The sequence below is a fragment of the Hyperolius riggenbachi genome, chromosome 5 (genome assembly GCF_040937935.1).
Source record: "Hyperolius riggenbachi isolate aHypRig1 chromosome 5, aHypRig1.pri, whole genome shotgun sequence".
Taxonomy (NCBI): Eukaryota; Metazoa; Chordata; class Amphibia; order Anura; family Hyperoliidae; genus Hyperolius; species Hyperolius riggenbachi.
Window position 1 is genome coordinate 48,680,383 of NC_090650.1, and position 16,637 is coordinate 48,697,019.

The following is a 16,637-nucleotide window of genomic DNA, read 5'->3' on the forward strand; positions in this document are numbered from 1 at the left end:
CTCTGGAGTTATTTTAAGGATTGGAGAGTTAACTTAAAGACAGAAGAGTTAAATTTAGGTTTGCCTGAGGTAAAATGTTGACATGCCTCATCTCCATGGTGACCACTCTAGAAACGTTATTAAAGACAGGGATAAGCTTAGTGAATTGAGGCCATTGTAAAGGTTTCAAATAAATCTGGGTGACAGGACAGCTTCTTTTAACCCTTGTTCCTATGAGCAGACATCGCACCAGGCACAGAATTTGCCTACAGAGCCTCCATCCCAAACAGGGTGGACACAGAGCTCTAGAAATGGTGGGAATATGTTGCCCCTCAATATCAGGGGCCACGCCCATTCTGATGGCAGGCTTGACACTGTGAGGGGGAGAGGCTACACAAAGCAAGCATTGGATTTTTGTCCAGTGCTGTAGTTGATCCCATACCTTTGCCTGAGAATGCTGAACTTCTTCTCCCAGGTTTTATTAAGTCTGTCCAGCTCCTTTTGCAACCTAAAATGTAGAGAGAGCAACATGGAATAAATGTGAAGACATGAGGATACTTTTCCTATGTGATGCAGTTACTGTACCTGTCTATGGTCTTCAGATCGTCCTCTCTCACAGCTAAAAGTTTCTTCATTTGGGCTTGTAACTTTTCGTTATCAGCGTTTGTATTCTGAGACAAAAAATACTGTAGTCATGCAAAATGAGGTGTGATATTTTTAAAAGAGGAATATCATAAAAGTGTCACTTCTGAAATCAAGGCTTAGCAAAATGAACTTCAAATAACCTCACTATTGTCCACTGTCACCCTGTTTTTATTTTTTTTTTTTAAATCTTTCATTTTTATTATTCATTATTTATATCATGTGACCAGAGGGGCCGAACCTCCTATATTTGTCCCTATAATGACTATAGTGGAGCTGTTTCTTCATTATGAGGCAGTTCTATTAACTTCTTGAGAGTCCGGATGGAGTGGGGCCTTGTCCACCATACATAAAAAGAAGGGGGGTTATGCTCATCCTGCTTTAACTTTATAGGAAAAAGCAGGTGCTGAGGGGAGTGGTTTTTACATACAAACCCTCTGCATTTAAGGACACTCACAGCAAGGTGGAACACTAGCAGCAAGCTAACTGGTATAGGTAGAAACGGTAGGGACACTTTCCATAAGGGGAAACCTCATCGTTGGTGAAAGGGTCTAGTACACAATGCTTTTGCATGCAGTCCATTTTGGAAGCTATTAAGCTAATGTTCCCTTTCTGCAACCACATAATTTTGCAACCTAATTGTTTTGCTAGTGACCATAGGTGACAATATGGGTTTATGTGAACTCAGAGTCCGGTTTCCCCATGTAAGCACTGACCTTGGAGTTGGGTTCCCCATGTAAGCACTAACCTCAGAGTCTGGTTTCCCTATGTAAGCACAGACCTCAGAGTCGAGGTTTCCCCATGTAAGCACTGACCTTGGAGTCAGGTTTCCCCATGTAAGCACTGACCTCAGAGTTGCATTTCCCCATGTAAGTACTGACCACAAAGTCGTTTTTCCTAATGTAAGCACTGACCTCGAAGCCGGGTTTCCCTATGTAAGCACTGACCTCTGAGTTGTGTTTCCCCATTTAAGCACTGACCTAGGAATCGGGTATCTCTATGTAAGCACTGACCTAGGAATCGGGTATCCCTATGTAAGCACTGACCCCAAAGTCGTGTTTCCTCATGTAAGCACTGACCTCGAACTCGGGTTTCCCCATGTAAGCAATGATCTCGGAGTCGGGTATTCCTATGTAAGCACTGACCTCAGAGTCGTGTTTCCTCATGTAAGCACTGACCTCGAACTCGGGTTTCCCCATGTAAGCAATGATCTCAGAGTGGGGTTTCCCCATGTAAGCACTGACCTTGGAGTCGGTTTCCAGAGTCTTGGCTCTCTCTTGCATTCTCTTCAGCCTCTCTGCTTCCTCCATCATTTTCTTCACCTCTTCAGCTTCCTGCACCAGCTGCTGCTTCTGCCTCTGAATCTCTGCAAGAACCTTTGCTTCTTGCACTTGCTGGAGCTGTGCTTGCTGACGAAACAAAGATTACCTTCTTATTACCCATTACTGAAAACTTAGATGATTACAAATTTCCTGAAAGAGGATTTCCAGTTTATGAAATGATTGCTCAGTAGTACTGTATTATAGTAAATAGGTAGACTGCACACAGCCCTCATGTAATGGTCTATTAGACACTTGCAGGATTCTAGATTCTGGAGGAAAACGTCAGAAGACCATCACAGGAGTAGAGTTGTTCTTGCTTTATTCACATAGCATCAGGGAATTGAAGAAGAATTGTAATTAAACTGAGTGGCCAAAAAATTAGAGACAACCCATATTTGAAACAAAACCAGTTCAACGGTTAAGTAGAGCGATGTTTAGCTTCGGACGACTTAGTTTTTATGGAGGTTAATGTCAAAATAGGTAAGATGAAATATTTACCCACTTGAGAACAACAGTGGTAAACCCCCTTAAAGACCAGGCACATTTTAACTAAAATGACCACTGCAGCTTTAAGGCCTCACTGCAGGACTGCACAACACAGCACAGCGCTGTCCTCAGTACAGCGCTGTACTATGTGTTTAGATGGCGGTTTCGCCGTCTAACAGACTTCCGATCGGCGATTGCCGCTCAGAGACTAAAGAGGGGGCGGAGCACCGCCCCCAAGCAGGAGATGCGCGTGCAGCTTGCGCGCGATCTCCTGCAAAACAGAGCCCCAGGACTTGACGCCAATTGGCGTTAGGCGGTCCTGGGGCTGCCGCCGCGGCCATGCCCATTGGCGTTAGCCGGTCGGCAAGAAGTTAAGTAACTTTGAACGAGGGATGCTCGTTGGTGCAAGAAGAGCTGGTCGCATCTCTGAAATTAAAACTCAGGCCCCTTTTACATTTAATCAGCTGCTCTCAGTTATACCTGAAAGAAAACTGATTTTCAAAGTAATATCCATGTTTTCCTATGACTCAGTTCACACTATACGCATTTTAACTGAAATCTTTTTCACAATGCACTGCTATGGGAAATAACGCATACCAACGCATTAAGTGTAAAAGGGCCCTTAGGATTTTCTGGCCCAACAGTATCTCGGGTGTTTAGAGAGTGGCAGTTGAGAAAAAAAAACTTCACGCGATAAGGACTATTCTGGTCAAAAAAGGCTGGTGAATGAGAGAGGTGAAATGCGAGTAGCACGCAAAGTCCACAGCAACAGAAAGGTAACAACATGACCTATAGGAGGAGAAAGGAGTTAGGCATTAGCCTGGTTGATATTTACATAGCCCTACTTCGCTGTCCCTTAGCCTGTAGCTTGGTGTCACCCCCTCTGCTAGTGACACCTGGTGCAATCCACAGAAGTGTCAAATGTTCAGTTATCAAGTCCTCCACACTGTGTAGCATAAAAATGAGAACTATGCCCTCTGTAAAACATGGGCACGATCACAGATTGTGCGTGGGGCCTATAAGAGGCATACTCAAAGTACTTCAACACAACTAAAAAACTATTCTTAAGTCAGGCAAATTCCAATCATATGCACATAAATATGCAAATAATACTAACAGCAGACAGATCATCCCTACATATACAGTAAATTGCAGCTATCAACCCCACATATGAAATGCTGCAATTGCCCCATATATGAAATGCAGCAATCACCCCACATATACAATGCTGCAATTACACCACATATATGACACGCAATAATGACCCCCACATATGAAATTTTGAGACGAGAGCACTGTGATACTGCTGATTGAGTGAATGTGTATAGTCAATATGAATATTATAGTCTGATACTGCTCTAATAAGTGATAAAATACTGGGATGTTTAAAAAGTCAAGCAGCAGAAATGAGAACAGGGGATTTTCAGGCCCTACTGTCTCTCTGGTGGCATGAGTGAAGGGCAAAGGGTAAGGTATGAAATGCAGCAATTCCCTTAGTATGAAAATACAGCAATAACTCTTACATATGAACTGTAGCAATTACCCTACATATGAAATGCAGAAATTATCCTATGTATGAAATGTAACACTCACCCCCACATATGAAATGCAGCAATCACCACAATATATGAAATGCATGAGCTTTTTTTTTTATTTAAATATATAAACTGTGAACATATTACACAGCACTGTACAATAAGACCTTGTCTCCAATATACAGTGCAGGCTGGCTGTGGGTTTAAACATCAACACATGGCATCTGCATTACTATCCATTGCAGTGCCGATCTCCTTCAGTGACAGTGAACATTATTATTAAAATTATTTAGTATTTATATAGCACCTGCAGCTTCCGCAGTGCTTTACAGAGTATATATAGCCTTATCATTGACTGTCCCTCAGAGTAGCTAACAATCTAATCCCTACCATAGTCATATGTCCATCATAGTCTAATGCTGGGGATACAAAATACGTTCCTGTACCGTGTATCGACCAGCTGATCCGGCCAGCTGATAATATTCAGCTGGCCCGATCAAGCCGCTCGACCCGCGCCCGCTCGATTCCCGCCGGCGGACAATGGCAGGGAATCGAGCAGCTGATAAGGACCGCCGGCGGGGACGAACGGGGATCGATCCGCGCGGACAAGCGGGGACGCGGCGGCGGTCGATCCGGCGGCTAATCGGCCGCCGGATCGACCCATGTATGCCCAGCATTAGTCCAATTTAGGGGGAAGCCAATTAACTGATCTCTATGCTTTTGTGTTGTGGGAGGAAACCAGAGTGCCCAGAGGACAGTATTGCATTGCGGGCAAAAATGCATGCAGCAGTGTGTTGCGATAACATACTGCTGCATAATGTGCAAGTGGGAACATCAGACAGTGCAGTTGGAGGGCGACACATTCATTTCCTTTTAAACGATGCAAATTGCATAGCTGCCCTGTTGATCCTCTGCCTCCAACACTTTTAGCTATAAACCCTGAACAAGCATGCAGGTCAGATGTTTCTGAATGAAGTCTGACTAGATTAAACACATGCTTGTTTCAGGTGTGTGATTCAGACGCTACTGCAGCCAGAAAGATCAGCAGGACATTTCAGAGAATGAATGCTGTACAGACACACTGTAAAGCATGCATTAGCGACCGCTCCTTCACATTAGCGCAGCTTGATGAATCAAGCCCAATGTGCTAGTTTGGTGTTGATTACCATAATGGGGCAGCTGTAGACACACTAGATTCTTGCCTGAGATGGCCCAGCACAATAGTCTCAGCTGTGTTTTCTCAAGCTTCTGTACAAGGCCTTATAGGCAGCCCATTAGCATGGTTGTGTGAGTGCTGCATAAAACCCCAATATGACACATTAGGAATAGCACAGAGGGGGTCTAGCTATGCTTTGAGGGAACCGCCCACTCTTCACTTTGATGAAGAAGGTCACACTGAACTCTGTTCCTCTCCACTCCAAGCTGTCATTTCATGGCTGTCAGCTGAGGACACACCCACATGATGTCTGCTCCAGCCCTGATCTACAGAGCATCTTCACACACTTATGTGGTTATTGTATCAGCTACTGGTGACCTATACTGTGAACTCTGCAGTAGGAGTCCATGCATATTTATACCTCCTCTTTCCTGTGTGTGAGGGAAAACAAACGCTTTCAACTAATGGAAACAGTAAAAAAGGTTAACGAGCAGTATTAAGTGGCGTCCGGGTCAGCATTATTTGTGGAATGGATCTAGGAACCACAACGGATCCTAGTAAAGCAAACCTGAACTGAAAATAAACTTAAAGGACCTCTCTCGTGAAAATCGTAAAATTTAAAATACATGTTAACATATACAAATATATTTAAAAATCTTAAAATGTAAAACACATACAAATAAGAAGTACATTTCTTCCAGAGTAAAATGAGCCATACAATACTTCTCTCCTGTGTTGCTGTCTCTTACAGTAAGTAGTAGAAATCTGACATTACCGACACATTTTGGACTAGCCCATCTTCTCATGGGGGGTTCTCAGGGTATTCTTTATTTTTAAAAGCACTTAGTGAATGGCAGTTGCTCCGTCCAACTGCCAAAAAATTGTGCAGTGAGCAGGGAGGCTGGCCAGCATCATTGTATAAATCTTTTTCAGGGAATGTCTTTATAAAGAATAAAGGCCATGCTGAGAATCCCCTATGGAGAGATGGACTAACCCATAATTTGTCGGCAATGTCAAATTTCTACTACCTACTGTAAGTGACAGCAACATAGGAGAGAAGTAATTTACGGCTCATTTTACTCTGGAAGAAATGTACTTCTTATATGTATGTGTTTTACATTTTAAGATTTTCGTGACATTTCCTCTTTAAAGGGAATATCCGAGGCCCCTGCTAGTCCTCCTGTGCCCTTGTCGCAGCTCCGGTCCCAGTCGGTGGCCCGGTGCAGATGGCAACCTCACCAGGTCGGCATCTACTGCGCCTGCACGAGCAGCTATCGCAGTCACAATGACATCATCCGGACTGTACTGCGCAGGCGCAGAACTACTGAGCCTGCACAGTACAGTATGAAGGTTCCATTGGCATAACGTAAGGTAACCATATGCATCACTGAATGTGTTGCCTCACACACATACCAAGCGATGCCGGGTTTCCCTTTCGTGGCATTGCGAACCTGTTTTTACAGGGCACTTAGTGTGAACCCAGCCTTTCAGTGCCACGCAATATAACTGCGGTTTGTAAAGAAAGCCTTTAGTAAAGACTGACATCCCTCTGCACTAAATTCCTCGCTGTACACGTTACACGAGACAACACAAACGTGGCCGGCAACAATCACACACACACGTCTATATGGAGACAAAGGGAAAGTCATCTCTTTGTGGTGCCCCTTGTAGCCTCTTTCACCCTCACACATTGCTATTGTCTGGGACTTTATTTGTAGTCTTCTTTACTTCTTTTCTGCCCATCTGCCGGCAATAAGGTGATGGTCAATGTAGAGCATTTTTCTCTGTTGCCAAGTCTCTGCACTGCAGGCCTTTACACACTGCTCATCCCCTGTAGTGCGGACAATCGGGAAAGCTGGAGACACTGCAGGGCTACAAAGAAAGTTAGGGGCAGCTACAATAAAAATAGATTAAAGGGTCGGTCATCTCCATACTGAATGTGTCAGTGATGTTTTGGTGCTGGAAGACTAAATTAAAGTGATGTTGAATTGCATTGCTGTACATCTAACTGGTGGTGAGGCTGCATACTAGGCAACACAGGAGAAGGTTCTCTTTAGTTCTATCGGGTCCCTAATGTTGGCTGAACTACCGTGTCAGGAAATCCAGTTACGCCTCCCCATTCCAGCTACTTCCATTGCTAGCCATATATGTGTCTGTCTATTTCTTCTTGCACCTCAACTGAACCAAAGCTAGGATTTTCTATTCTTGATGGTAACCCGTAACCTCCAAGTACTGTATCTGTAAATGAGACCAGGAGCCCAATGGTGCGGTATCACTGGGTGGGTTGGTAAATATGGTAATTGTATATGTCTATACTCACAAGGGTGAGCTGCAGAACCTGCAATCATCATGTCCCAGGTCTGTTGCTGCAGATGCTGGTTGGTTGCTCTCCTTGAACAGTTTAGAGCATACATGTCAAACTCCGGTCTGTGGGCCAAATCTGGTCCTAAGAGCCATCAGATTTGGCCCTCAGGTGGTTTCCCCACTTTGCATTATGTTTGGCCCTCTCTAGACCACTAGAGAAGTTATATTGGAGGGTAAGCCCTAGATCACCGGGGAAGCCATATGGGGAGGGGGACAGCACTAGATACCTGGGACCTATATAGATGAGAGAGGGAGGACCACTTAACATCAGGAAACTCTATAGGGGAAGGAGGCGGCTATTAGACACCAGGAAACTTTGTAAGGGAGAGAGGTGGCCACTAGACATAAAGGGCAGCCCGCGACTTGGTCCCAGAGTTACATTTCGGCCCACTTTGTATTTGAGTGTGACAACCCAGGTTTAGAGGATAAATAAGTTCTCATGTCTATTGAAACTCTAAAGGGTCTAGACTATACTAGAAACACTGGTGAAGGCGCCCTTGATGAATAATAACAACTGTAAACTATAGTATTAATGAGAAGTGTATGTCTTACCTTCTCAGAAGGACAAACCAAGTGTAATGGAAAAATTATATTTATTTATGTACGTAAAAACAAGGCATTTCGCAGGTCATGGCCCGCTTCCTCAGGTCAATACAAATGATTGAAATGCAATGATCTCGAGCACGAGCGCCTCTCGTTACTAATATAGTTGATTAAAGGGACCCTGCGCAAAAAACAAATATGCCATAATAAACGTACCTGAGGCTTCCTCCAGGCATTCATGGCATTTCGCCACCCAGTTTTTTTGTTGCAGGGTGAGCCGAATGACAGCTCACCCTGCTGCCACACAAATTCCGGGCGGTGTTAATTACTATTTCCCCTCCAAGAAGTAAATCGGGGTCCAGCAATCGCCAGATCACCAAATGAATAACATTATTTATTTGGCCATGCCCAGGTCAGGCGCAGCACGGTGTGGTGCGTGCCCCAAAATGATCTGATTCACTTCCTCCAGCCCCCCGTAGTCCATGTGGTCCCTTTGCGTCCTCTGGGCTCCCTCCGTTCCTTCGCTGCCGGCTCGGTTAGCCGCACAACTTGGCCAGGATTCGTGAGCAACTGCGCATATGCAGCCCCTGTGCACGCCCGTCTCCGTGAGCGTTCTGCAGGCGCATGGTTCTCAAAAGAAGGAACTACACGTGCACAGAACGCTCAGGAGATGGGCATGCGAGCTAAATGGGTGTTCCGATGGCCCGTACCTGCGCACAACTCCCGGCCAAGTTGCGCGACTAACGGTGCCGCCGGTGAAAGAATGGAGGAAAAGTACAACTTTCTGATTTTCAAAACGAATAAAACTTCTAAAGCTATAACGTTCTTATGCTCTCAAAACTAAATAAATTTCAAAAACTATAATGTTCTAATTTTGAAAACATATTTTTCGTGGGGGGCCCAAATTTCTGCATTAGGCGCCATATAGCCAATACTTGCATTAGCACCTATGGCGGTGCCAAATCGTCCATTAGCCGCGGATGCCCAAATTTCCTGCTTCCGTCTGTATCTGATGCCTGCCTCATCTTTATCTGTAAGAGGCATAATATTTACATAAATGGTTTTTTAGCTGTCGCTTTTTCCTGTATCAAGGACTCCTTTTTTTTTAAATTTGCTCCGCAAGTACAGCTACTTCTATTGCCTTGAGTCAACAAATCCCACAATCAATGTAACAGAAAAATGCTATTATGGCCCACGCATTAGGCTTCCGAGCAGTAAGCAAACAGGCTCTCTTTAAAATAAACAGGCACCTTAGCGGAGGCTCTGAATCACATGCAGGTGTCCTGGGCTTCGCTTTGTGTGTATTCGCAATCCAATCAGAGCCGCAGTGCAAACACTGAACAAAATGCACATTAGCACTGTATGGGGATGCCTAATGGTTAATGCAGTGGCTTCTTTATAATTGGTATTTATTTTATCTATCTGGCCAGGAAAGGGAATAGTGTAAAACAAATCTATTTCAAGTGCTCTGTTTAAGTACATAGAAGGGCGAGATAGACGGGCAAGATAGGGGCAGTGTATTTGTTTCATTGTTAAAGCAAAGAAGACTGTAATAAAGGTAAAAAATAAATTATTAATTAGGTTCTGAATAGTGTGGACATCTTTTTATAACCCATTCTGGGTTTTATTGCTGTTTTATTGCCCATCTGGAAGAATTTTCACCTCCTGTACTGAGGAGTGGATAGATTGTACCAACAGGAAACACCACAGCAACAAATACCTTTTTTACAGTTAGATCTCTGTTCCAACTGTGTTTCATTTCCTGTCCCGCGGACCTCTAAGATTGATAGTACAGCCATGGAGGTCCATGGAGGTACCAGGTACAAAGTGCAAGGGAAACATGTTCCCACTATGAACACAGACAGCGGAAAATACCCAAAATAGGTTGAAACCACTTATTACACAGTCCAGAGCCCTTATTCACCAGACATGTGGTTTCAGCGCACGTAGCGTAGCGTCTGCTTTGAGCACCCCACCATAGACTTAATGTTATTACGGCTATAGCAGCGCAGAAGGATTTTCCATGTAATTCGGGTGTGGGATTAAATTGAATACTATTCCCTCTCTGAGTTGTTACAACTGGGACTTGAATTTCAGGTTCTAGAACATGAAATACTCAGTTGCATGCTGACTGAAATAGGTAGAGTAAGGACCAATACTAAAGAGGAAACATGGCGTGGCGAGTTGGCCTAGTACAAAATCGAATAGCTCGTGGGTTGGGGGTCGCCGGCTGCTGTTCACATGCCCGATTATGGCCTGCGGCGATCGTTATCGGCCACCTCAGCCAAATCAAGCCAGGCATGTGTACAAGGCTTTACATCCCAGCAGGATGTTTGTGTATGTTCTCCTAAACCCCAAGACTATCTATACTTATCTATCAGGATGGAATGTCCCAATAAATAGCTCCTCAATCCATCACCTTCCCCCCACCACCCCACGCTTGACGGACAAAGCTGGGAAACCTGCTTCAAGATTCTCTACTTTCTCCAAGTCTCCTAATCCCTTCTTATAGATCAGTGCCCACTGCCATGCTCCATATACATGAGGTCACCTCCTAAGTTATTGACGGGACGATACTACACCTGCATCACATCTAATCTCTTTGTTACCACTTCCCAAGTTTATAGTTGTTGTTGCAGCTGCTGCCTAGCATTGAGTGCTTACTTTTAACCCGCTTCCCCAAGTCCCTTCCCAAGCTCTGTGTTCTCCGACTGTTTTCCACTAAACGTGTAGGAGCAACGGCCAGCTCTCTTCTTGCACGATACGGTCTTAGCTCTTACATTATTCCTCTACAAGCCGCGATAACTGACCTATATTTGTTCAGGCTTATCAGTGGCACAGATACAATCATTGTACAATTACTGTACATTAATACTCATCACTCAAGCATCAATAAACGCTTCTTGTTGACCAAAGTAAACACCACACACCTGTTTTGTGTGAAAGGCACAATCCCCGGAGAAAAAAAGAGAAGCAAATGATAATAAAACAATAAAAGGAAAAGAAATGATCATGGAAATAGGAGTTCACAATAGTGGCACTCCGAGTCTATGAAAATTAAATATAAGGCACTTGTGCTCTACTGAAGAGCGGCAGCCCACACTTGTCTTAATTCCCAGCCAATGTGAAGTGCCTGGGTCTCAGCACTGCTTACTGGTATTACCATATTCATTAGGCTGGTAGTTGCTTGAAAACACGAGGTGTCAATGACGGCTTCATCCCCGCAAAGGGCGTTTGATCGTGTCCCCAATTTAGACACAATACATTGTATTGACAAGCCGGTTGAACGCAGGCGAGGAGGAAGACGGCATGCCTGGAGATGGGAACTGGAAGCATAATAGCGGGGAGAGTACACAACCCAAATGATTTACAAACACAACAAGGCCAAAACAAGAGGATTAAGAGGATTAAATTGGCCAGTGATAAAAGGACAACCTAGCACCTGTGTGTCTGGGAATTGCTGAGTTCTTCTCCAGGTCCTTCGTAAAATTAGAATCTTACCTCCCTTACGGGGAACTAACATCCATCATCGTTTTCAAGAAGCACGAAAGAGCAGGATGACATTTTGGCTGATATTTTACAGCATTTTCACAATCAAATCAAAGCAAACCTGAAGGGGCAAAAATAAACTAGATACCCCAGTAGAGTGAAGCCTATGGATAAGCCAGAGTCTTCCCAGATAGTCATGGACCCATTGTTCCAGCGCTGGGTCCTTCTAAGCATATGTGATGAGAGATTGTTGGATATGGTCTTGTGGCCCACGATCCCATCCAACAATGAGCTTATTCATAGTGAACATGCGCGAGAACGGTCTGCATATGTTGAGAACAAACTTGCCTATGCACAATGTTTTCCTCCACGCATGAGCCAGCATTGTTCTACTGGGCATGTGCGGACTGTAAATACTTAGAACCCCCCATGAGGAATGAACTAGTCCCAAACATGTCAGATTTTAACTGATTGCTTTTTTTTCACAATAGTGATTCTTTGACTGTAATATCTCAAACAATTGCTCTAAAAAGTTCTCCATGTACACAACAATTTTATTGCCAATGCCTCCAACCCTTCCATCTTGTAGCCATGCCGTTTACCAAATTACCAAGCACCTAAGCTTAACCAGGCTTATTCCTGAGCCCCCTCTCCCCCCCCCCCCCCCCCAGACACACACACACACACACACACACTCCAACCTTGACTCTTCCCTTATGTCTTACTTTACCTTCCACTCTTTAGTAAATGCTTACTAGAAACAGGAAATTTGGGCACCTCAGACACCGCGGTAGTTTGGGCATCTGTAGCCTCAGTTTATGAAGCAGCTAAACTCTGCGCATGCCTGGTATCTGCGTAGCTATAGCTGCAATGCTATAGTCCATGGCTGCGTACCGGTAATTAGCCGGACCCCGAATTTTGGAGGGGAAATCAGCAGGGTGAGTTGTCATTTGGCTCGCCTTGCACCCAACTGCCCGGTGGCAATGTACTCTGTTTGTATATTTTATCGCAGCTATTAACATGGGTGCCTATGGCGATGCACAAAGTTCCCTGACACCTGTTATTTTATGGGGTGCCGCAGGTGCCCAACATTTGAAGCTGAAGTTAGGTTAGGCATCGGTTGGGGGAGATTGGTTAGGATTAGGCATCAGTTGAGGGGTCAGTTAGGCCAAGGCATTGGCTGGGAGTCAGTTAGGTTTAGGCATTTGGCGAAGAGTAGGTTAGGGTTAGGCATTGGTTGCGGGTCAGTTAGGGTTAGGCACTGGCTGGGGGTCAGCTAGGGTTAGGCATCGGTGGGGGGTCAGTTAGGGTTAGGCATCGGTAAAGGGAAGGTTAGAGTTAGCCATCGGTCGGGGGTCAGTTAGAATTAGGCATTGGCTGGGTGGTCAATTAGGGTTAGGCATCAGTTGGTGGTAGGCAGTTAAAGAGAACCTGAACTGAAAAGAAAAAGTCAAAATAACCATACACAGGTCATACTTCCCTCCCGTGTAGTCTACTCATCAATCTCTTCCTCCTCTCCTGCATCCCATTTGTCCACAGTGATCAATGGAATTTTCCATCCTCCATTTTCAAAATGGCCATTACCCCATGACAGCTTCCTGGTCAGCACACTGTTAAACTGTAATATTGCCCACTTGAGTAGGGATGGTCGGAATGCCAATTTCCGATTCCGCGGTAAATCCGCATTCCGCCATTGCCAAATTACCGATTCCGCCTTCCGCTACCAATTTCCGCATTCCAATGCGGAATTTCCGCTGGAAATCGCGGAAATTCCGCCCGACTTTAACATCGATTTTCTCAAAAACTATAAGGTCTTTTTGAAAACTTTTTTTGCATCTTGTTCAGAAGATTCTGTTTAATAAACCCTGAAAATTTGGTGTTTCTAGGACTTACGGGGGCTTTGCTATTAACCGGTAAAGTCGGCGGATTTTTACTGTAATGTAAAATGCAGAAAATAGGCAGATGCAGATTTTTTGCATTTTACATTACAGTAAAAATCCGCCGAATTAAGCGGTTAATAGAAAAGTCCCCTTAAGTCCTAGAAACACCAAATTTTCAGGGTTTATTAACCAGAATCTTGTAAACAAGATGCAAAAAAAGTTTTCAAAAAGACCTTATAGTTTTTGAGAAAATCGATGCTAAAGTCGGGTGGATTTTCCGCGATTTCCAGCGGAAATTTCCGCGATTTTCGGCGGAATTCCGCCTACCGCACTAGAATTACCGATTTCCGCATTCCGATGCAGAAATGCAATTTCCGATCAGAATTTCGGAAATTGCATTTCCGCGGATTCCGAATGAGCATCCCTACACTTGAGCCATAGGGAAACATGGACTTTACCTTGCACATTCAGTTGTAACTGACAGCTGCTAATATATAACTGACAGCAACTGGTATATTTCAGTTCTGACAAAATCTTGTCAGAACTGGAAGGGATCACTGTAAGAAGAAAATGGTGAGCCTCTGAGAGGAACTGACGGTGAGGTTGGTATGCAATACTCATTTGCAGCTACGTCATGTGTTTTTAGTTTAATTAATTTTACTCCCTTCAGGTTCCCTTTAAGGTTAGGCATCGTTTGGGGGGTCAGTTAGGGTTAGGCATCATGCATGTGTGTGTGTGGAGGGTTAGGCATCGGTGGAGGGCGCAGTTACGATTAGGCATCCATGGGGGGATGGATAGAGGGAGGATTCAAGTGAAAATGGGTCAGGTCAGGTGATAGTAAAATATCGGTAAAAATGACTGATATTTTACTATCATAATTACATAGCACCTAATAGTAAAATACTGGTCATTTTACTGATATTCTACTAGTGGCCATCTTCCATGCTTATTTTTCGGTGTGCCTTTTTTTTTTGCATGTACAGGTTTCCAGATTCCCTGCTTGTTATAGTTTATTGAACATTTTGAATGTACACATATATCAATGTTTTGTATCAAAGTATTTTTTCTTCTATAACCTGTGTGGATTTATATCAGAGCAAATACTTGCGTCAGAAGCTTGCTGGCTAAAAAAAATATATATATATTTTGGGGATCAGAAGGTGAATGAGTGTCCGAAATGTATTTTGAACATTGAACATTCTTTGGAAATTATTTCGGCATGCTGCAGAGATGATTGCAGTGTTTTCGTGTGTCCGTAGATATCGCAGTGACATGTGAAGTGTGTTACTGAGACATTAACTGGAACAAAGGTGTAAATTGCTCCTGAATAACAACATTTACACAATACTCGTATTTGATTAGTCAAAGCTGTCTGCGCTATAAAATAAATAATGAAAAACAAAAGCTTAAAAGAATTAGTAAAAAAAAAGAAAGAAAGATCGACAGAAATAAAGAAATATACGTTAGCACATTTAATCTGTTTATTTTGTCAGCCCCAAGGACAGGCATACATGTGTTCTCAACACCTTATCAGCAGCCAGCCAATGTATTGTGAAACTAGGTGTTTATTGCGTCAAGTGAAAAACATGCTGGCTTGAAGAAAAGAGGCTTACATACATGACAGTAACAGTTGCTTTACACCCGATGTATTTACTCAGCAAATTATCAGCAGAAAGAAACAAATGGAAGATAAACTGATTAAAAAAAAAAAAGTTTGTACCAGAATGAGCTATCATCGGGCAGCACAGCAATATTATTATTGGGCAGCACGGCGTCATAGTGGTTAGCACTCTCGCCTTGACCCTGGTTCAAATCCCAGCCAGGTCACTATCTGCATGAGTTTGTATGTTCTCCCTGTGTCTGTGTGGGTTACCTTTGGGCACTGCGCTTTCCTCCTACATCCCAAAAACATGCAGATAAGTTAATAGGCTTCCCCCTAAATTGGCCCTAGACTACGATACATACACGTAGGGATTAGACTGTGAGCCCCTCTAATGCTGGGCATACACGGCTCGATTCTGAGCCATTTAGATGGCTCGATAGATAATTTCCGACATGTCTGATCTCCCGCCCGATCGATTCCGCATTGAACACAATGGAAAAAGATAAGAAAAAACGAGCGGAAGATAAGAGAATAACCTGTGGTATCGATCGGGCTGGAGAATCGATCGGGCTGGAAAATCGAGCAGCAAAATCGAGCCGTGTATGCCCAGCATAAGGGACAGTAAGTGACAAAACAATATACTCTGTACAGAGCTGCAGAAGATGTTGGCGCTATATAAATACTGAATAATAATTATTGGCCTCATCAAGGCCTTTTTTTCCACGGAAAGTTGAAGTGCAGTATGTGCATTATGTCTGAATAACTGGGATATGTTGAGGATTTTCATTTTACCCTCACAAAGGTGGGTTGCAAGAATTGCAACCACCAACAGAGCCTGCTGGGAGCCGCTCCACCCCCTCTCTGGTTTTCCAGGTACTGTGATGCGAGAACTGGATGGCCGTACTCCGAAGGCGTATTCTAGGGTCGGTTAACAAACTACAACCTCCTAAATGTGGTGTAATATGATTAACAAAAGCAATTTCAGAGGTGCCCAGTATGATAAATCACTCAGTTTAAAAAGCAGAGGTAGTGCTGGTTTTACCACCTCCTAAATAAGGACAGCGTTGACTGGAATTATACATTATACAGGATGTCTGCGGGGGACCATTAGAAGCCCCAGGTAAGTTCAGCTCATTTTCCCCCGACCCCCCTACAGTATCCCTTTAAGCACTAAAAATTGGCAACACGTTTCTCTGGACCTTGCCCGCTTCCTCAAGTCTATACAAAAGTAGTGCCTCTATGCCTAGGCATTGAGGCGCTCGTTCCTGCTGGCGCAGATTGTCAGGCACTACTTCTATATAGATCTAAGGAAGTGGGTGTGGTCCTGCGGAATGATTGTCCATTTTGTGTGTGCTGCGCTTAATAAATGTATACCGTACTTCCATTTAACGCTGGCCTTATTTTTTTATGAGGTCATTTGAAAGTTCAGAGTCAAAGTAACAAGTACTGTTTTCTTTATATCAAGACTATGGAAACATAATAACATGAAAGACGAAACAGCAGATAGACTGGTGGGGACTGGGGGCGAGAGGGTAGAGAGATTGTGACCTGCGAGACCGATTTAGGCGTCATCAGCATATCAAAAAAAAAAAATAGAACATTAACTGTCTAACTAGATTATGAGTGTAGATTGAGAAG

General features: G+C 43.9%; 1 protein-coding gene across 1 annotated transcript in view; it reads right to left on the reverse strand.

Annotated features, from left to right (window-relative positions):
* Window positions 1-369: 369 nt before the first annotated feature.
* C5H10orf67 (chromosome 5 C10orf67 homolog) overlaps window positions 370-16,637 on the reverse strand; it is a 93,188-nt gene continuing 76,920 nt past the window's right edge. Inside the window, exons 10-12 of the mRNA XM_068238251.1 lie at window positions 1,866-2,030; window positions 565-650; window positions 370-487 (exon numbers count right to left, since the gene is read on the reverse strand). Coding sequence (XP_068094352.1) covers window positions 370-487; window positions 565-650; window positions 1,866-2,030 — 369 coding nt within the window. The remainder of the gene's footprint in view (window positions 488-564; window positions 651-1,865; window positions 2,031-16,637) is intronic.